Source organism: Mixophyes fleayi, chromosome 4 (assembly GCF_038048845.1).
Source record: "Mixophyes fleayi isolate aMixFle1 chromosome 4, aMixFle1.hap1, whole genome shotgun sequence".
Classification (NCBI taxonomy): Eukaryota; Metazoa; Chordata; class Amphibia; order Anura; family Limnodynastidae; genus Mixophyes; species Mixophyes fleayi.
In genome coordinates, this window is record NC_134405.1 from 129,633,302 (window position 1) to 129,656,626 (window position 23,325).

At 41.8% G+C, this 23,325-nt stretch overlaps 1 protein-coding gene across 1 annotated transcript in view; it reads left to right on the plus strand.

Annotated features, from left to right (window-relative positions):
* Positions 1-23,325, plus strand: part of LMAN1L (lectin, mannose binding 1 like) — a 47,900-nt gene that overhangs the window by 14,374 nt on the left and 10,201 nt on the right. The window contains exons 7-12 of the mRNA XM_075208235.1: positions 3,646-3,701; positions 8,106-8,223; positions 11,500-11,687; positions 13,917-13,984; positions 17,577-17,718; positions 18,429-18,550. Coding sequence (XP_075064336.1) covers positions 3,646-3,701; positions 8,106-8,223; positions 11,500-11,687; positions 13,917-13,984; positions 17,577-17,718; positions 18,429-18,550 — 694 coding nt within the window. The remainder of the gene's footprint in view (positions 1-3,645; positions 3,702-8,105; positions 8,224-11,499; positions 11,688-13,916; positions 13,985-17,576; positions 17,719-18,428; positions 18,551-23,325) is intronic.

A 23,325-nucleotide genomic window follows, 5' to 3' on the forward strand; every position in this document is an offset into this window, starting at 1 on the left:
TTATTTTATTAATTAATGAAAGTGATTTGTTAAGTCAGTAGCTATATGTTAAGTAGTCTCTCAGTTACAAGAAAGTCAAACAACCATAGAAAGTGTCAAATGTGAAGCTGGAAGTAAAAGATACTATGAAGGTTCATTTATTTTCAACCACAAATTTTGCACAATATAAGGTATTCTCCGTGGGTCATCCCAAATAGTAAAATTCACTTCCCATAGTAATTGCACACTGTGTCTAAAGTGGTGATGATATAGGATAAAAGTAAAATAGCAAAGCATGTCCGTCATGAATGTTACAATGCTACTAGATACTCGCAGAAGCCATCATCCCAATGGTGATGAATTTTACAAATTTATATTTATTTATTTATTTTTTTTATTCCGTTTTATGAGAATATTTGGAACTGGGATGTACCCAGATTCGGTAGATGTCTTGTGCTTTTTTATATATTATTGGCCCTGAAGGGTAGGAGGTTAAAGAAGCATAGCTTAGAACCTAGGGGCCACCATGCACTCACACTAGGAGGGTTGGGTGAAACATCATCACTATGGAAGCTAGATTGAATGCATTGATGTTGGAGTAGAATCGACCTCCAAATACTGTATCCATGACAGTCAGCTGCTTGTAATAGCATTTGGGTGCTATGTAAAATACTTGTGGTAATATATTATGCGGTATACTAGTCATGCTCTATTTATAAAAGACATAAGTGATGATGGGTCTACTTGTTTCCATTGTACAGCTGTTTGCTGCATTTAGAATAATTATATTAGTTTCTTTGTGTGCTTTAACACACCTGGAATAGATGGAGAGAACAGATGGTATATGGGCGAGTCTGGCATTCTAACACTTGCTATATAAACTATAAGTCAACTAAGATCCTCACAGAAGGGGGCAGTTTTGGGACAAGTTCACCAGATGTGGGATAGAGAACTCAACCTGCATCAGGATCTTCAACATTGATCAGAGGCACTCTGATAAACCATGTTTATCTGCTGGAGAACCAGATAAATATTGTTTATATATTTTCCTTGTTGCTGGGCAGATAGTAATTTTGACACATTTAACCTAATGCTACTTCATTGCTCATGGTCCAAGATCTTCCATGCGGCCTCCTAACATTTGAGCTAATGCGAGTCTTTCTGTGTTAGGTTAGCTGTGAGAAGGATGCAATATATAGTTGATATGAACACCCCCCCCCTTGTGGTTGCTCGGCCATGACAAAGATTCCAACAAGGAGGTCGAGGTGATTGTGCCCAGCTTGTGTACCATGGTGATGGCTATGGATATTGAAACAAGCTGGAATTGGGCAGTGAAAACTGTATTTTATTTGTTTAACTGATTTAATAGAGGTTCTGTTTTATTGTCAATAATTAGAAATGTGGCTATAAGTGGTGTATGTATTCCATACTTGTAAGGAATAAATTATTATTTTTTATATATATTGCACAGTGCCGTACAAACAATAGGACAGTACAAGGTAGAACAGTACATTACAGTAAACAAGTAACACTATAACTCGAGTAGCTCAAAGCACAGCTAATAAGAAAGGTTGAGGGTAAGCGAGGAATATTCACAAGCTGTAAACCTGTGCCCTAGAGTGTGGGCGTAGCTAACAGGTAAGAGCCATTGAATAGGTGCAAAGAAAAGTAAAGCAAGACTGGGGTCAGTGGGCAGAAAGCACAAGAAGAAGGTGGGCAGAGTAGCTGGAGAGCAAAGTTAAAACTAATGGAAATAGGAGGAGAGGACCCTGCTCAAATTGGGGAATGTTCTGATCGAACAAGGGAGATTGATCCAATAGAAGAGAGCAGCGCAGGAGAACTCTTGGATATGTGAGTGAGATGAGGTTATCGGAGGGAGGAGAGGTGAAGATCATTGGTCGATTGCAGTGGGTGGGATGGAGTATGAATAGAGATAAGGTTGGAGATGTAGGGAGCAGTGGAGTTGGCAAGGGCCTTGTATATGAGGGTGAGGAGCTAGGAAAGGATTTTGTAGGGGAAGGGGAGCCAGTGTAAGGCTTGGTAGAGGGGGGAGACTGGTGTGGAGTGGCGAGAAAGGAAGATAAGTATAACAGCAGCATTGAGTGTAGATCGAAGAGCAGCGAGATAAGGGGGGAGGCCAGTAGGGAGAAGGTTACAGTAGTCCAAACGAGAGATTATCAGTGAGTGGATGAGAGGTTTGGTGGCATCCTGGGAGAGGAAGGGCCGGAAGCAAGCAATACTGCATATCTGGTAGCGTCTGAATTTAGCAAGAGTTTGAATGTGGGGGGCAAAGGAGAGAGAGAAGTCGACAAGGACACCCAAGAAGTGGAGTTGGGGAGCAGATGAGAGAGTGGTATTGTCAAGAGTGATAAAGAGGTCAGAGGGGAAGGAAGTTCTAGATCAGGCTTGTCCAACCTGCGGCACTCCAGGTGTTGTGAAACTACAAGTCCCAGAATGCTTTGCCAGTAGACAACCAGTTGATAGCTGGAAGGGCATGCTGGGACTTGTAGTTTCACAACATCTGGAGAGCCGCAGGTTGGACAGGCCTGTTCTAGATGGAGGGAAGACAATGAGTTTGGTTTTGACAGTGTTGCGTTAAAGAAATCTAGAGGACATTCAGGAAGAGATGGCAGAGAGGCGGACACCCGCGACAGGAGGGAGAGTAAAAGATCAGGAGATGAGAGGTAGAGTTGGGCGTCATCAGCATAGAAGTGGTACTGGAGGCCAAAAGAGCTGATGAGCTCACCAGGGAGGTGTATTACAGATCCTACTCAATCATCGCTGTTTATTCCTGTGTAGTAGGGTTGGGAGAATGTCAGCTTTGTACTGTTTGTCTCTAAATGGTTACATTTTAATCCAGTTTTTAATGACTATAAGTAAATTGCCTGACCATTGTTAACCCTTTATAGGATATCAGAAGCAAAATAAAAACATCAAAAAAGTTCAGACAAGTCTTAACCAATTTGCAATAATTGACTATAAAAAGTTCAGTAATACCTGGAACTTTTTTTGCAAACACATGAGGCAGGGTAACTATGTTCTTACTGGGTTGTTGAATGTTCAATAATAAAATATATTTTTAATTACCAAGACTTAAAAAAAATTCACAGAACCATCTTGGGAAAAGGAAATCCATTAGTCTTTATTAATGCAACGCTACAAACGTGTAACAGTATATCAGACCTGATAAGCGCAATGATAGACAGTATAAGAAACCAAACACATAAAATGCATATGTCCATGTAAAAATGGTTGGGTTTTTGTACTTACAATGCCTCAAGAGTTTTAACAGACTGACAGCAAAATTCCCCAGTTAAGCAGCATATGGGAAGTAGTAGTAGTAGTAGTAGTTATACAAGTGTGAGCAATGAAGCAGATACATAGAATATTTTAGATATTGTTGTGGACCAATACAGTAACTTGGTCTTTTAGTTTTGCTTTTATAGTGATGTATATAATCTTCAAGGATAAAGTGGATTAGACAACAAACTTAAATGATTGTTGGTGAGGCCAAACTTTTCCCTGCAATCAACTCACTTTGACCACTAAACAGGTTTACATTTTAGAACAAGGATTTATGTTATTGAACAGTGACATTTTGTATGTAAATATTTATTTTGTAGTTATGTCTTGAGCAATCCGCATTTGTTCTCTTGTATCTTACAGATGACCATGATGTCCTGTCTTTCATGATGTACAGTCTAAGCACAACCTGGGAAGAGGTAATCTTGTTTATCTATGTGTGTAGAAAATGTGTGGAAAGTTTGTTCTCTTATCTACAGTAACGTTTCTTATTTACCACTCCTATCTATCTGTCGCTAATGTCCCTCTACCTGGACCCAGTTGATGTAGGAAGAGACATGGACATAAAGGGCCAGCAGGGGGAATGCAGTGGGAGGGGCCCACTACATTGGGGGTGTGGCCAACTGCAAGAGGGGGTATTGTCAGTCATTAAAGGGAATGTGGTCAGCCCACGGAGGACAACGTATAGCACACCGTACATTTCCATTTAATGTGTAGACCCCTTCCCCCCCTCCATAGCTCAGAAAGTAAATTAATAGCATTCACATTTAATAAAAAGGCATATTTGCCCAACCAGTCTCAATATCAAGTTAAAAGCAGACCAATTCCCCCCATATTTGACAGAGACTATATTGCTAATAAAGACATCACCACCTCTTGAGTATAGTTCTGATTTTTATCAGGTTGACTATTAAGCACTGTTACAGTTGCATCTTTTTATTATGTATATTTGGCGACTGTCTGAAGTATTCATGCCAGTCAGACCTTTTGACTTGCTAGTGGGTCTCCTGCCTCTGAAATAAGATCCAGGAAATCACAGCAAGGTTTTTAAGAATTTCATAGCTAAGTATAAATATTAGTGGCTTTGCAATGCATGTAAATCCATGTTTTGGTAAACTGGTTTACATCCTGATTCTAAAAATAGCCTGGGTCCAAATCTGTATAAAATGCACTAACTTGTACACTGAAATGTTTTCTTCTGATTTCAACTGACCTGATCACTGGGACCTTTAACCAGTGAGAGCAAACAAACATCTTGCTTCAAGACCTGCTTGAAAATATCTTCAATATTGCTGTAATCCTGTGACCTGCAGATTAGACCCTAAATCTGATTCTTTCTCCGGCTGTCTGAGGTTTGGACCCAAGCTTTTCCAGTACCACTGCTCTGCCTGCTACCCATGCAGCCCTGGTTAGTGTGATAGGCCAGGAGGGAATCCATCAACAGCAACCCTGATCTATAGTGAGAGGTCAGGAGTACACTAGCAGCGTCATTTACCCAGAAGGAACATGGTTCTGAGTGCCATAGAAGGAGCTCAGTGGTGGCAGCACTGTAAGCCCCTCCTACTGCGGCAAGAGGGCGCATTTGGGATAACGAAAGGGAACGGTGGCAAAGTAAGCCCAGCCGGTTCCCAGCAACAACAGACAGGGTGGCATAGGCTGTCCATCCTGTCACATTGTAGGACCGTTTGACACTCCACCGCTTGATTGTCATTTTGCTATCACATTAATTGATTATTAAAGTAAATGGCCAGAGGTTGCTTTCACTGCACAAGTGAGTTCTGCTACAGTAATTACGGACCTCCCCACAGTTTTTAGCAGAGAAGGTTCATCAAAGGAGTTCATCTCCGATATTGGATCTCTACTTACTTCGCTAGAATTCATTCTTTCTCAAGGAAGACAAATATTACTCATAGGAATTCTTTTGTTTACTATCCTTAGGGTAATGGGGAAATTAAATGTTTCAATAGAACTTTGAAATCAAGTTCTCAAAGCTTACCTTGAAGGACAAGCGTGGAGAACCTTCATTACTACGGACTTTCTGCAAGCATACAGAGCTATTCGCCATGTCACCACCGAGATCTCACTTACTGAACAACGTACAGAGCTACTTGCCATGTCACCACCGAGATCTCACCTACTAAATAACGTACAGAGCTACTCGCCATGTCACCACCGAGATCTCACCTACTAAATAACGTACAGAGCTACTCGCCATGTCACCACCGAGATCTCACCTACTAAATAACGTACAGAGCTACTCGCCATGTCACCACCGAGATCTCACCTACTAAATAACGTACAGAGCTACTCGCCATGTCACCACCGAGATCTCACCTACTGAACAACGTACAGAGCTACTCGCCATGTCACCACCGAGATCTCACTTACTGAATAACGTACAGAGCTACTCGCCATGTCACCACCCAGATCTCACTTACTGAATAACGTACAGAGCTACTCGCCATGTCACCACCGAGATCTCACTTACTGAATAACGTACAGAGCTACTCGCCATGTCACCACCCAGATCTCACTTACTGAACAACGTACAGAGCTACTCGCCATGTCACCACCCAGATCTCACTTACTGAATAACGTACAGAGCTATTCGCCATGTCACCACCCAGATCTCACTGACTGAACAACGTACAGAGCTACTCGCCATGTCACCACCCAGATCTCACTTACTGAATAACGTACAGAGCTACTCGCCATGTCACCACCCAGATCTCACTTACTGAACAACGTACAGAGCTACTCGCCATGTCACCACCCAGATCTCACTTACTGAATAACGTACAGAGCTATTCGCCATGTCACCACCCAGATCTCACTGACTGAATAACGTACAGAGCTACTCGCCATGTCACCACCCAGATCTCACTGACTGAACAACGTACAGAGCTACTCGCCATGTCACCACCCAGATCTCACTGACTGAACAACGTACAGAGCTACTCGCCATGTCACCACCCAGATCTCACTGACTGAATAACGTACAGAGCTACTCGCCATGTCACCACCCAGATCTCACTTACTGAATAACGTACAGAGCTACTCGCCATGTCACCACCCAGATCTCACTGACTGAACAACGTACAGAGCTACTCGCCATGTCACCACCCAGATCTCACTTACTGAATAACGTACAGAGCTACTCGCCATGTCACCACCCAGATCTCACCTACTGAACAACGTACAGAGCTATTCGCCATGTCACCACCCAGATCTCACTGACTGAACAACGTACAGAGCTACTCGCCATGTCACCACCCAGATCTCACTTACTGAATAACGTACAGAGCTAATCGCCATGTCACCACCCAGATCTCACTTACTGAACAACGTACAGAGCTACTCGCCATGTCACCACCCAGATCTCACTTACTGAACAACGTACAGAGCTACTCGCCATGTCACCACCCAGATCTCACTGACTGAACAACGTACAGAGCTACTCGCCATGTCACCACCCAGATCTCACTTACTGAACAACGTACAGAGCTACTCGCCATGTCACCACCGAGATCTCACCTACTGAATTACTGAACAGCAGAGTAATGCACCTTCTCCACAGCAGACAGTGCACACGGTCACAGTAAAACAAAATAAACACAAGGCACTGACAACCGGTGCAGAGCAAATTATGTGAACTTTGAATGTGTTCATTCATCATGGTGAGAAAACTTTGAGTTATGCAGAAAGGACATTCCAAGTTTACTTGGATTTCCACTGCAAGTCTTGGAGAATAATGCCCGTACACTTACAAATTGTTCAGTGAGCGTATCTTGAACGCTTCATATGTGTCATCTGCTTCTCATGGGAGAAATGATGAGGCACCACCTACTGTCCCTCCAATATACAGTCATGGCCAAAAGATTTGAGAATGACAAGTATTGGTTTTCACAAAGTTTGCTGCTTCAGTATTTTTAGACCTTTTTGTCAGATGTTGCTATGGTGTACTGAAGTAAAATTACAAGAATTTCATAAGTCTCAAAGGCTTTTATTGACAATTACATTAAGTTTATGCAAAGAGTCAATATTTTCATTGTTGACCCTTCTTATTGAGGACCTCTGCAATTCGCCCTGGCATGCTGTCAATTAACTTTTGGGCCACATAGTGACTGATGGTCGCCCATTCTTGCCTAATCAGTGCTTTGAGTTTGTCAGAATTTGTGGGGGTTTTTGTCCACCTGCCTCTTGAGGACTGACCACAAGTTCTCAATGGGATTAAAGTCTGTGGAGTTTCTTGGCCATGGACCCAAAATGTCGATGTTTTGATCCCCAAACCACTTAGTTATCACTTTTGCCTTATGGCAAGGTGCTTCTTCATACTGGTAAAGGCAATGTTTGTCACCAAACTGTTCTTGGATGGTTGGGAGAAGTTGCTCTTGGAGGATGTTTTGGTCCCATTCTTTATTCATGGCCGTGTTCTTAAATGAGGTTAAACTGAGTATGTTAGGAGAAATATGAAATATTTAAATGAATAAAGGTAGAGGTTTTGAAATAAGGACTTTAAATTGATACTTTTATTGTCTTTCCAGCCAGCCACACGTTTTGCAGGTGCCCACTTTTCTCTTACTTTTATTACTTATGCTCCTTGTTTATATTACATTATCATATTATATTGAATACGGATGTGAAAATCTATACTGTAAACACATATCTGTGGAACAAACTATTCATGGCAAAGTTTAACTGGATATTGGCAAAGCAATTAAAAAAAAAAGTTAAAGCAACAAGTGTAAATGCTGGACATGCTAATTTAATGCCAATGTTTTGCTTTATTGATCTTTGTATACTAAATTTAATTTTGATCCTAGTCCCCAGCAGCAAAAATTCCTATTGATGAGAAAGAAAAGTTTGAGAAAGAGTTTGAAGATTTTCAAAGCGAACTAGAAAAGAACAAACAAGATTTCCAGAAGGATAATCCTGCACAAGGTTCAATCTAACCTCTCCCGCTACCTTATCTTATTGCTTCACGTGTGTGTTTGGTCAGAGCTTAGTTAATGAATATGTGGAAATGTATAAGTTATCTGTAGTGCCAGGGATATTGCTCACTTGTACATTCTGGTAGTGGCAAAGAGACAACGCCAAGAGCTCAAAGTATTTTTGTAAGATTTCTATTAAAGTTGTACTACCCCCTAGGAAAACATTTTTACTAATAATGCCCCTCTCCCTAGCTGGGCCTCTCCTGTCCCTCTTACAGCCCTGGCTGAATATTGGGGATGTAAGAAGAGATTGGTTTGGGTGGGGGTGCAGCTTGTTATTGGTTCTCCCACTCACCCCCTCCTCCTTGACACTGTTTTAAAGTTGTGAGTGGCATTGATTACAGCACTGACAGAGCCCATTTTGCAGCTAAGGTTCCAGCTAGGGAGCATGGCTTGCCTTGTGATTATAGTCTAACCTTTACTATTGAACTGATTATTTTCACTGGCACCTCTAGCCCAGAAGCAGCTCAAAGTCAGTGAGTAAAACAAGTGTCAGCTTATTTGTAATGACTGGACCCTCAGCAGGGGCGCACCCAGGGGGGGGGGGTTTCCTAGTCCCCAGAACCCCTGTCCTACCTGGGTGTTGTATGCTTACAGTGGCTGACCCCTCTCCCGGGACCAGCCACTACTGCTTGCAGCTTGTAATCGTCTCCATGTCAATCTCCTGCTGTGTGAGCTCAGCTCTCTGCCGGCAGATTGGCCCCGCCCCTTCCTCCCCACACGGCCAGCATGGGTGTTATGCAGGAGGCAGCAGCAGAAGAAGAAGAAGGTAAGAATGTGTGTCTGTGTTTGTCAGTGTATATGTCAGCTTACATGTCTGTGTTTGATCTTGTGTGTTTATGTATGTGTGTGTATGTGACAGCTTACATATCTGTGTGTTTATGTATGTGTGTGTATGTGACAGCTAACATGTATGTGTGTTTGATCCTGTGTGTTTATGTATGTGTGTGTATGTGCAGGGCCGGATTAACCTGAGGTCTAACTGGGCTACAGCCCAGGGGCCTCGGGCATCCAGGGGGCCCTTGACAGAGTTCAGCAGAGGTATTGATCGGGACGGGGGCGGGGGCGCCCCCGGCCCAATCAATGCTGAGCTCTGTCACTGCAGTCCTCCTTCTCCGGCGCTCAGTAATCTCCTTACTGAGGAGATCTCGCGAGAGTGTCACGAGATCTCCTCAGTAAGGAGTTTACAGCGCGCCGCGGAAGGAGGACTGCAGTGACAGGATAGGAGAAGGTAAGCGCTTAGAGAGGGGGGAGGGGCGGTCGGCTAACAGGGGGGCCAGGCTGCTAATGGGGGGGGCTCACGGGGGAATGGGGGCCCCATTAGCCCAGGGGCCTCCATTCCATTAATCCGGCCCTGTTTATGTGACAGCTTACATATCTGTGTGTTTGATCCTGTGTGTTTATGTATGTGTCAGCTTACATATCTGTGTGTTTGATCCTGTGTGTTTATGTATTTGTGTGTTTATGTATGTGTGTGTATGACAGCTTACATATCTGTGTTTATGTGTGTGTTTATGTATGTGTGTGTATGACAGCTTACATATCTATGTGTTTATGTATGTGTGTGTTTATGTATGTGTGTGTGTATGTGACAGCTAACATGTTTGTGTGTTTGATCCTGTGGGTTTATGTATGTGTGTGTATGTGACAGCTTACATATCTATGTGTTTGACACGGTGTGTGTTTGTAGCCACGCCCCTACATATACTGGACACGCCCACTTGTATTGTGGCGTGGAAACCCCCCTCCTCGAAACCTGCGTTTGCCCCTGCTCAGCATATCTGTCTTAAATCACGTCAATGACCATACACTAGTTGCAGTTTTTAACTCCGCAGAGTGCTGGAGCAGTAAGAGTTGGCTCACATAAAATGACAGCAGTGCTTCTCTTAAGAGAGAGTGCCAACCTTAGTGTCACATCAAACAGTGTGTTTTTCAATCTGAAGTATAACTTAGTGGTTAAAGAAATGAGCTGACAAGTGACTCCAGAGTCATCTTCTTTTTATCACTGTGACTCCAAAGTCTTTTAATATACTGTAAGCAGCTATAGAGAGCCAGGTGTAAAAATGTCTACATAATCTGGATATTACGGAGTACCATTCCTGGACTCTAGAAGCACTGTATACAACTCCTGCCCTGCGTATGCCTGAAGGGTGGAAACAGAGTGTACCCCATGTGAAGAATTATCATCATATATACAGATAAGCTTTAAAGATTTTATATCTGGTACGTACATTCTATATTGGTGAGGTGCAGGAGCTCCAGTGTGTTCTTGATTTTTCTACAAATTCACCCCTTGCTGCTTGAGTGTTATAGAAATGCCTCCTTTTTTCACCCATATGGATGATTGAGTTTCTTGTTCATGGCACATCTTCTGTATTTCTAGTATATACAGTATTATACTATGTGGCGCCCCTCCCTATTTGTTTTGTTATAGATTATTCCAGGTCACCATCTGGCTTTGTGGGGATTGTGGCTGCCTTCTGAACATAGGAAATCCTGTGTCCAACTTGGACTTTAATTTAACTTCTTTGGTCTAATTGGAGTTACGCGCTGTACATATATATATATATAAAATATTATACACACACAAACATACACACAGTATATAGAAGCTACTGTATGATTGTTCATTGATGAAAATTTTGCTTCGGGCATCTTTCTTGAGAAGCAAAAGTATCTTAGAGTGCTCAACAGTGGCAGTAGAGCATACTAATACTAGCTATCTGTGTTGGGCCCTTGTGGTCATTATGTGTTAAGCACACTTGGATATATATTGTGTTGTGCACAGCTTATATAATATGTTGGGCACGGCTAGCTATATAGTGGTTTGGGTACTGCTGACAAAATAATAATTTGTACGCAGCAGGACATTATGGGTGTTGGTCACTGGCGCTATATGGAACACTGAGCTGTATTTGGAAAGACAATACAGATCTTCTGCCTCGCTTGTATGCAAGATGAACTAAACAACTCTAACAGAAAACAAGAAAGCATATTGCGCCTCTATCAGGTGATGTACACGAAACACAAGATTATATAAAAACTGAATATCTGTTTACCAGAGAAATACCTGATCATCTACACACTGGGTGACAGACCATGTCCATTTTTGTTTAATTTCATTAGAATGTAATCAATTAACTGTTTCTTCTTGAATACTTTTCCATAACCTCTATTTCTTTTTCTTCTATAACCTCACTGCCCCATGTGTGTCATCCCTGGTCAGATGAAGGCGAATTTGAGTCAGATAGTCAGCGAGAGCTCGAGATGGTTCTGTTTGGACAGACCCGATTGCTGGAGGAGTTAAGAGTGCTGAAATATAGACTGAGCATGACTTTTGAGGAACAAACTAAGCACCGAGGCATTTTAAGTGACTCTGGAGCCAACGAGACCACAACTGTGAACAAAGAACATGTGAGTATTCAGATTGTGGTCATTTTTTGGGGGGGGGGGTATAACTTTTTTTTTTTTAAATACATAAATGTCAGCTTATTTTAAATAACGTCTATAACTTATAAAATATCCAGTAAACAGTAGGCTCTGTGCTACTATTTCCGGCTGATAAGCTCCCCCCCTCCCTTACACTTCATTCATTCATTACTTAGGCTGCTGTGGTCTTAAACCGCTTATGATTTCAAGGATTAAAAGCTTAGTTTTTTCTGCTGTTTCCTGTTTTTATTTTTCAGCACTGATACAAATGTTTTTCTGTTGTAGCAATTGTAGCAATTCTCCTGCACCTGTCGGGGATGTTTAAAATAAATAATCTTTACAGGTCCAACTCATCCAAAAACAGGGCTAGGTATGTTCAAATCCCAGCTATTAACGCAATGAGGCTGGGATACCAGATATGCACAGCTGCCAACTGTCTCTAAAGACTGTCACAGGTTCTAAGGGTTTGTTATATTTCATCATAGAAATCACCCTATTGTTCATTATTGGCCAATTGCACAGTATAATTTATGAATATGCAATTAAAATTAAATTATAATTCTGTTTAGTTAAAATATATCCTGATGGGGATTGTAGATTGGGGAGGTAGGCTTAGACTGTGACATGTATAAAGGGTTCAATGTGTCAATGGACATTATTTTAAAATGTTGACAACTGTGTTACTTAGTTTTTAAAAACAATTGGGCAATGTCTGTGCTTAGTATTAACAGTACAAAGTAGATAAATTGCTTATCATATTATAGTATCTATTTATTATGGGGTGTTGGTAACCATCATTATGTATCGCTGCCGCTAGTTCTCATGCCCCCCTCCTCCACCTCCACAAGGTTGTTTCTTTGTCACCTCTGGCTAACGCATTGCGCTTTTTCCTGCGAGAGATTCAGCAAAGCTGGAGAGGCTTCAGCTGGACCCTATTATAAAATTCAAGTAGCGTCATCCTGAAATGGCGTTACCTTGCTGTAAAAAGTTTTTTGTATTTTGCAGCTTAATAAATAAACTAATGCTGCTGTCCCCGTAGAGGATAAGTAAGCTCTAGTAATTAGTTTAAGGCCAGAGAAATTTCTTTTTCTTATTTTTTTAATAACAAAAAGTGGTGAAAGAGCCTTTTGCCAACATTTACATTGGAATTTTGTCTCTTCACCCCTTATTCAATAGGTCTCTTAATCACCAACACACAGGGGAGCAAACATTTTTGTGGACGGAATAAATATCCAGCCTATCAGTTCACTAAGAACTAATGACTTCCTTGAGGAATAAGGCACAATGCATATCCATTTATATGCTGGGCTTGCGATATGGGTTTAATGTAGATCCACAGAATATTACATTTAACACCTTGTTATAGTGCTGAAAACTGCTCACTGCCCCCTGTCTTGCTACTTGTCAGCTTCTATCTCTTTCACACCCTGAGTTTGTTCTGTCCAAGGAGAGAGCAGTCATATTTTCAATATGAGTTTTTATTAATTCTATAAAGCATTTATTATAAGCGATAACTAAAATGTGTTTAGTTAGACAAGGAAACACAAACATAATAATTCTAAATGTTAATTCACCATGTTGTTAATTTTGGCTGCTTTTCACATAGATGCAGGAACACATACACATAGGTGCTCGGAAGGCACCCACTAGACCACAAATACTGTTTGTGATATGAAGACCGCACCAGCACTTGCTCCTTTTTGTAAGGCAGAGTGATTTGTAGTTTTTCATACCAGAACATATGTTATCAAGTTCCATTCACTTACTTTAAAGCGTTCTGGAATTTGCTGGACATATATAAATAAATGTTGATGATGATTTTTTTGATACCACCTCTTCTAAATTATGTATGTCCTGTATAAATATACATAGACTATAAAATGAATGTCATGTATTAATTTAGGGGTTAGGGGTATTAGGGGTAGGAGTTAAGGTTAGGGTGATCTATGGAACACACCCCACTGATTCTGTCACTCTGCATCAGGGACCCAGTCTAGTCAAAACACTGTATCCTGTAGCATAACCTACATGAGAAATTAAACTTGAGGAAATGTATTTTGCTTATTTAATTAAAATATTGACTTTTGGTGACAAATATACAAATAGGAAACAATATAACACATATGTACCCAGGTTTCTCCTTCCAAAAATAGGGGCATTTATGTTTGTTATATTTTCTTTCATGTGCTATATAATTCCTCTACTGATTCACAGGTGCACAATGCCCTAGATACTGTGATGAATGGGATGCCAGATCTTCTCGCAATGACGAAGCAGCTCAAGTGAGTACAGTGATGAATTTTCTGAATGACAATGACAACAGTTGTAATGTAGAGCCTTCCTGGCACACTAATGCCTGGATGTTGTTTGTATTAGTTTAGAATAGCAAGTGTGGGTTCCTTTTTTCCACCAGTTTGCCTATACCTCTGATCGCATGGTGCCCATGCTGATACCAGCCCACTACGACCACCATTGGTTGAGAACAATAAGAGTAATATGCCCCCTGAAGATACGACCTAATGAGATTTGGACACTTCCCCAAATACATTTCTTAGGAGATGTATCTTTTGCGGGTATCAGAGGCCTTTTGTAAAAATACGTGATCATGATGACACTTGCAGCACTATCGAGCCGCTTCTGATATTGACCCCTCCAACTGATAGTCGCAGCAATGTGATATCAAGTTGCGTCCATCTATTCAGAATTATTATTTATCATTTCCATTTGGACTACTGCAGGAAGTATTAATATTGCCAAGACATCATTCTCTTGTGTATTTGCTCAACATACACAATTTGTGTGACCTGAATTTTTACACAAGTTCGGGCACAGTATGTGTCAAACTCTAATGGGTGCTATAATTGGATTATAAAGAATATATATTTACATAGAATACGAATATTTTGATGTGGGCAGCACGGTGGCTCAGTGTTCAGCACTTCTGCCTCACAGCGTTGGGGTCATGAGTTCAATTCCCGACCATGGCTTTATCTGTGTGGAGTTTGTATATTCTCCCCATGCTTGTGTGGGTTTCCTCCGGGTGCTCCAGTTTCCTCCCACACTCCAAAATTATACTGGTAGGTTAATTGGCTGCTTTCAAAATTGGTGTGTGTGTGTGTGTGTGTGTGTGTGTGTTAGGGAATTTAGACTGTTAGGTTAATTGGCTGCTTTCAAAATTGACCCTAGTGTGTGTGTGTGTTAGGGAATTTAGACTGTAAGCTCCAATGGGGCAGGGACTGATGTGAGTGAGTTCTCTGTACAGTGCTGTGAAATCAGTGGCGCTATATTATTAAATGATGATGATGAAAGATAGCAGCAGAGTCACCCCTGTGAAATTCCAGCTATTGTCTTTTGAGAAATGGAGTGGTCATGAATTTAATAGAAGACCATATTACAGTGAAAGGATATAAAGAAAAATATGGGATCACCCAATTTCCATTTCTATTCCTTAGAAACTGGGGGAGTCTTAGTCACAATACTGTCCAACTGCTTCTGTTCTGTGTGCTGGATACAATTCTGCTCAGGAAGTAGGAGTTTAGAAATGGAACAGAACTGTATTACAGTAATGTCCCCAGGTAACATTTTGTTTAGAGTAGTATGTTATGTTCCATGTAAAGCACAACATGACGCATATGTAAATGTACTAGCTCAATAGCACATTGACTGACATACACACTTCCCTTCCTTCTCCATGTATCTGGGCATTATTTGACCCAAATGCCTCAGTGCCACTTAGCTGTGTGCAGTCAGATCTATAACTTATTTTCTAGTTCTCTTTCTTGCTAATGAATCTGCATGTCATGGCTTGAGGGGAGCATGAAAGTTTAATTTACCACTGACTTTCAGTGCTGACCTTGTAGAATATTACAATTTTAAAATTCTTTTTTTGTGCATTTTCCTTTTCATTTCTACCAGAACCCAACTTATCCACAATATATTAATATGGATTTCTTGGAGGGTAAAGGCATGAAATCATATTACACACAATCAATTAAAAAATCATTATAGTGTTTTTTTTTCTTAAACCACCATTATGGTTTTATGTGGAATAGATTGGGTGATGATGTCATCAGTCCAACAAAGGATAAATGCAATTTAATTGGGAAATCTGAAAAGACTGGGATTGCCCTGTATAAATTGTCTGTTGATTTTTTCACAGGATATTTAATTGATCTATAGTTTTGTGTGAACTATTTATATACTAGTTTATGCACATGCAGGGCTGCCAAGAGGAATTCAGGGCCCCGGGACAACAAATTCATGGGGCCCCCCTTATAGTCGAGTATGCTAAAAAAAATTGTGCAGCCTTACGGCGCCGCCAAATTTTTCTGAGGTGTGGTCATGCATTTGGGAGCGTGGCAAATGCCCCATTGAGGCGTGACTAACACATCAAAATCACTAGGCTCTCAATTCGCTGCAGCGCCACATATGTCCAAGCACTCCTGACTTTCAGGACATCTAGCACCACAGTGTAGTATACAAAGAATGCAGTGTGTACACAAAGAGTTCAGTCTTGGCCTGCACCTTACATTGGGCACAACACTCACCAAAAATTGCCATTGTCCCTACTAGAATCACAACATTTCACATACAGTCCTGCTCTATCCTACCTGTTCTTCCCACTTTCACCACCTGTGGCTACAGGTTTCTTTAGTTGCGGCTTGTCTGGATCCTGGAATGCTGGGGACCCTATTTGAAAAAAAATGGCTACATTTAGATAATTCCAAACAACCCTGGCATTAAATCAATACCACCCACGATTAATAATTAGGCCCTCCTCCAGCTCCAACATTACAATAATGTGCCCCTTCATCATCGCCATGCCTTATGATCACACTGCACCCTCCATGCTACTTTTGCCCCTTCACCTGGCTCCCCTTCATCACACTATACTATGCTGCTCCCCCCCCTTTTTCAATCCCACTGTGCCATGCCTCCCCCCCTTTTTAATCCCACGGTGCCATGCTGCCCCCCTCATTTTTTAACCCCTCTGTGCCATGCCCTCCCCGTTTTTTAACCCCTCTGTGCTATGCTGCCCCCCTGTTTTTTAACCCCTCTGTGCCCCCCTCATTTTTTAACCCCTCTGTCATGCTGCCCCCTGTTTTTTAACCCCTCTGTGCCCCCCCTCATTTTTTAACCCCTCTGTGCCCCTCATTTTTTAACCCCTCTGTGCCCCCCCCCCTTTTCCTCCCTTCACTTACCTTTTCTTTTCTCTTCTTTCTTGGTCTTCTCTACTGCTCTGTGCTCCATTGCTCCAGACTGACTGAATGCTGGGCATGACATGATGATGTCACACCCGGCATTCAGACAGTCTGAATGGAGCACAGAGCAGCAGAAAGGAGGGGCGCCGCAATCACGTGAGTATGGGGTTGTTGTATTTTTTTTAACTACCCTGCTCCCCCCACCAACGACCGAGCATCCCCCCCCGCAAAAAATAAAAATAACTAATAATATAATCAACTAATATTACTATTATTATCCTTTATTTTTAAAGCACCAACATACTGCGTAGCACTGTGCATTGAGAGAATCACGATACAAATAAATAACATACAATAACATGAACAGAAGAATAAGATACAAATATCAAGTTTTTGATTGAGTTTCTGGATTTTTTCAAGCACATTTGTGTATCTGTTCTAAACTATGTTGACATGTTCAATCTGCAGGTTAATAGGCTTTTAACAAAATTAGCCCTAGTGTGTGTCTACATGCCTGTGGTAGGGAAAGTATATTGGATTGTAAATTCCTCTGAGGTAGGGACTGGTGTAAATGAATAAGCATGTTTTGTACAGTGCTGTGTAATATGTTGGTGCTACATAAACAAAGATGAGTAATAATAATATCAATATTTATGCGCTGTTGTATTCACAGAAAGGACTTTGTAAAAATGGCCAAAGACCTGTCTTCATCCAAGGAGGAAGTCAAGGCCTCCACTGCTCCAAGCAGTGCCAGTGAAGTCAAGGAAGATTTCAGCAAAATTAGGAAAAGCCTACAGAGCCTGGTCAAAAGTTCGGTGAGACTATAAAAGTGGAATAGTTTGTACTGAAATTAAACTTTAAGTTTCGTTTTAAGATCATTCAGACTTGATATTTGTGAAATGCTTCTGTAAGCACAAATTCCCTCTCAGACCTACGCCATCATTGATCAGACCTTGCCCTTGGTTACTTAAGCATAACAGTAGAGCAGACTTCAGCTGTAAATCTTTGGTGTCTTTCTAGTATCTGCTTCATGCTAATTATATTCTATTGCACCTTACTAGCTATGAGCCACAAACTGGAGAACACGAGTCACTGCTTTCATTTATTTAAGCTACTTTTTTTTTTTAAAAAAAGGAAAATTATTGTGGCCTTTTTTCATCTAAAACAAGAAACCCTGGCAGCATTACATTTCACATATGTAGCATTCTCCATATTAGGCAGCCCACAGCTTTCCAATTTATTGTAACCGCCTGTATGCCCTACTTTGCAAGGGGGGGAGTTGAAGTTTATCAGAATTCCTGTGTCTGCTGTATGGAATAAGTGTCATATGATTGGGCTATAAAGAATACTTCACTCATGGTAAGTGGCAGTGGATAATATTGCTTGTTCTTGTGCCTAGCCAGATGGATTGATGGAATGATGAGGACACTGATGCACCCATATATGGGCACAGAACATAGCAGAAAGCCACAATTTGTCTAGTATGCTGGTTCTATAGTCAGTAGTCTATATTGCTTTTTTTCAGGCTAGCGCACATACATCACCATGTCCCTCAAGCTTCACTCAGTCTTCATGTTTGTCCAGTGGAATTTTCCTGACATTCCTGCTTGCCCAGAGTCTGTGCACAGTGGCTTATATGTTATTCAGGTGAGTGCTTTCACCATAAAGTGCCTTATATCTCAGCAATGTTATTGTTTTCAAGTGAAATGATGAGCTGAATAGTGATTCAGCCAATAAAACAGCCGCCACCACTAAGCTTCATTCCCAAAGAGCAAAACATCTTCTCCGATGGTGTTCAGTACATCAATTTGCACAGGTTCACAGAGATTTTACTCGGGCCAATGGGGAGGAGTTGGGTGTGTAGTCATAGATTGCTAAATGCAGAGAGGGTGCACTTGTATACCTGGTTTTGCAGCAAGACCATTGAATTGTGTGAAGAGGGTGCATTTTTAGGGGCAGGGGAGCGCACAGTCATTTCCACTTTCCAAAAGGACTTGATTTTTGTATTAACTTAGCTGACAGAGATCATCTCTTGTACTATACTTTTAGATACACTTTGCACATTCCAGTTACACTTAGGTAGAGATGGGCATTTGTAGACCCCATTTGCCCAATATAGAAAGCGCACACACAAAAGTGCAATGTGTAATAAAGACATGGCTCATGGTTAATTCAAGCTATAAAGGAGGCTAAACCATGCTGTTTTTAGGGGGAAAAAATCCAAAAGTTTTATAAAATATGAGGGTGCTTCTAAAGCAGTTGGACTTTTGATGTGAAATTAACACTTTTGTATAGTGAGCCTCTTGTGTGTGTGTTCCACCCTTCCCCAAACTTAGGTGCACTTTGCGGAAATTATCTAACCTAAAACTTGTAAAAGTAAATTGTTTTTTTTTCTCTAATTTTGAGTGGTGGTCTTTTATTTACTTACACGATTTTATAAGGAGACCCTCTAAAAGAAACGTGTAAATTACCTCCTGACATCTGTCATAGGAGCAACAATTGTGTGTGTTGTACTTTCCTCTCTGTGTCAGTTCTTGTGTTAGTAGCCTTTTTATTTTATAGATTATTTTTTTTTATTTTTTATAAACTGCTGAAAATAAATTTCACAATGATTTCAGAAAGAACAGACGGTAAAACAGAATGATCTCGACATACAAATGTGTATTCTAATTATGTGATCTAAAAGCTCAGCCAAACAAATGTTCATAGTTTTAACATCTCCCTCAAACATACATGTTATGCTGGGCCCAGGAAATTGTATTTTCTGCAGGGTGAAAGGGTAAAAATAGAATTCCACCCAAGATAGAGGTTTTTCCCTAAGTTACAACCCCTCCCCCCTTCCCTGTCCACGGATAGAGGTTCTCATGGACCCGTTCACTTCCCTTATCTAGAATCAGGAATTCGGCTGGGTTCAAATACAGGTTTTTCATCCGATTATCGTGCCAACCACACTATAAACAACCGTTAGGTCTGATATCACATTAGGGTGTACGCTCCCACAATAATGTTTTATTGTTCCAAAGCACATTGTATCTTCTGATTTGATTTTATAACTGGACTAAACATCTCTATAAACAATGTTGGGCAAATCCTGAAGTGTGTATGCACTCTCGACCAGCAATGGAGGCAGATCTCCATAGAATTCACAGTCACCATCTTTCCAGCAGAGGGGTATGGCAGAAGAGCACAGATCTGAAGGTAAATCGTGTTGGTGTGTACTCATGATACAGCATGCTGATGGGGACTTTCAGTCATTTGTAAAATTGTTAAAGATATCAGGAAATTTTTTGTAGTGTGTACCAAGCCTTACATTCATTGATGTGGTGTTTAGATAATATATCTATCTACTGCCACTCAAAAATGAAACACACAGAACATGAGTCATTTTGCATGAATACACAAATCTTTGTCTTTACGCTCACATACCATGCTAACATATAGACTACATAATGACGGGAACACACTGCATAACCCAAAATCCAATCAAGCATCTTTAGGCATATACTGCTTTTACAGATCCTGTCTTGTAAAATATGTGGCAGGGTTAAAAGAAACAATCTGGTGAAAGTTACACCCATGGAGAAATCTGGGTGGAACTCAGCAGGTAATTCATTTGTACTCTAGTGTACTTATTGTGATTATTATTCTTTTAACTAATAAAGTAAATAGTATATTAATTGACAGGAGCATTGATTTATGCAGTGAAGTTGTTCATAGTCCAGACAAGTACACTTTTTTAAGACTGACTGACGCTTGGTTGTCAGTTTATGAACCTGAGTGAATAGGAAATTTTCTTTTGTTTACCTGTATTAAAGTTAGATGTGTCCACCACACTGCTGTATTTCTGGTACATTCTTCATTGCAGTGAGAATAAAATTTATATTTGCTATAGAGTCCAAAGATGTATAGCTCAGTTCAACATGTGGTTATGGCAGCTGACTAGACTGCAGGTAAAATGCTCTTGTATGCGGTTACCTTGTGTATTTGAGCCCTTTGAGCAAATACTGTAAATTACATCCAACATACAGCAACACCCCAAGCCAATTAAAATATAAATTAGGGTAAATGCACCACATTAATATAATCTTCTCCCACAATAAAACTAAAGTTACAATTTTTTTTTCCAATCACAATCAATATCAGTTGCTAAATAAAATGTACACATAATTGAAGTAGTTTAAAAGGAAAAAAAAAGAGACTCGCATACCCATGATTGGTGGTAGACTGCCCTTCTGCATTATGAAAGCAGAAAGACATAGTCTGGGGTTGGCTAGCAATTTTTGGCCCAAAGGGAAATACCACTCAAGTGGGCCATAGTGTGCTGCCACCACAGGGGCTTGGCCAAGGCATTAGACTGGCCTCCAACAGCCTCCCTCTTCATTCCCCCCTGCACCCAATGCAGACACATGCAGGGTCGGACTGGCTTGCCGGGGGACCGGGCTAGTCCCCAGTAGGCCCCGACCCTGATTGCTCCCCTTTTTGTTGGTGGGGGGAGTGGGAAACTTAAAAAAATAATAATGATACTAACATGACCGCGGCGCTCACCGACTCCTCTCTGCTACATTCACACTGAATGTTCAGTGAGAAATGCTGCAGATAGGAGTCGGGAAGAAGACAGAAGACAAGAAGAGAAGAAAGAAGCTGATAGAAAAGGTAAGTGAAGGGAATGGAAGCAAGTGGGGAGAGAGTGAAAAGGGGAGCACGGCAAAAAGTTTAAAGGGGGGAGGACAGACAGCATGGCACAGGGTGAACGGGGGCCAAAGCAGCATAGCACAGGGTGATGAAGGGGGGAGCAAAGGCAGCATGGCACAGTGTGAAGGGGGCCAAAGACAGCATGGCACAGGGTGATGGGGGCAAAGGCAGCATGGCACAGGGTGATGAAGGGGGGGGCAGGAGAAGGTGGAGGTAAAAGCAGCATGGAGGGCTCAGTGTGATCATAAGGAAGCACAGCATGGTGATGAAGGGGCACAGTAATGTGTGTGTGATGGCACAGCGGGCTTGTGGTAATGTGTGTGTGGTAGGTGGTGGCTAAACAATGAATGCTATTTTGTTTGTAGGATGAAGGTGGGGCAATTTAATTTTATAGTGGGGACTATTAATTTAAAATGGGGTGGTTTGTGGGCTATTAATGGGGGGCTGAGTTTGAGGAGCATGAGGTCTATTAAATGTGAATATGAATTATTTAATGGCAGTGACGGTTGTGGGAAATAGGTATATTTATTATACGTAAATGTGATTAATTTATTGCAGGCGCTGTCTGGAGGGAGGGAAATAGGTTTATTAAATTGGAATACTATTACTTTAATGTTGGGGCTGGAGGAAGGCCGAAGGCCTAAGTATTAATTGTGGGTCCTATTGATTTAACGCTGGGGCTGGTTGGAATTTTTTAAATGTACCCATTATTTTTTTTAAATAGGGCCCCCAACATTCCAGAATCCAGACAACTAAAGAATCCAGTAGCCACAGGTGGTAAAAGTGACAAGAACAGATAGGGCAGTCTGTCAAATGTTCTGAGTCTAGTGCAGGCTTGGCTAACCCTTCCAGCAATAAGCTTCTACATATTGGCAAAGCATTCTGGGGCTTGTAGTTTCTCAACACCTGGAGTGCTACAAGTAACCAAGCTTGGTCTAATGGGACAATACCTATTTTTGGTGACTGTTCTGCCCAATCTAAGGGGCAGATCAAGACTGTGTACTCTTTATATGCACACTGCATTCTTTATATACTACACCGGCGGTTCCCAAACTGTGCGCCGCGGCTCCCAGGGGTGCCGCGGCGCTGTCACTGGGGTGCCGCGGACCAGACATAAATAAAAACCAAAACACAGAAACTTACCAATCCGCCGGGCACCAGGACCCAGCAACCTCCTCTCTCCTGCAGCTGTCACTGAATATCGACGTCAGTAACAAGCTGCAGGAGAGAGGAGGCTGCTGGGTCCCAGCGCCCGGCGGATTGGTAAGTTTCTGTGTTTTTTTTTTTTTTATGTCTGGCGCCTGGCGCGGGGCAGAGTGAGAGGGATCGTGGCAGAGGAGGGGGACAGAGGATGGTGACAGCGGGACAGAAGAGGGGGACAGAGGATGGTGACAGCGGGACAGAGGATGGAGACAGCGGGACAGAGGATGGAGACAGCGGGACAGAGGAGGAGAGCAGAGGATGGTTACAGCGGGACAGAGGTTGGTGACAGAGGATGGTGACAGCGGGACAGAGGAGGAGAGCAGAGGATGGTGACAGCGGGACAGAGGTTGGTGACAGGATGGTGACAGCGGGACAGAGGTTGGTGACAGCGGGACAGAGGATGGTGACAGCGGGACAGAGGAGGAGAGCAGAGGATGGTGACAGCGGGACAGAGGTTGGTGACAGAGGATGGTGACAGCGGGACAGAGGAGGAGAGCAGAGGATGGTGACAGCGGGACAGAGGTTTG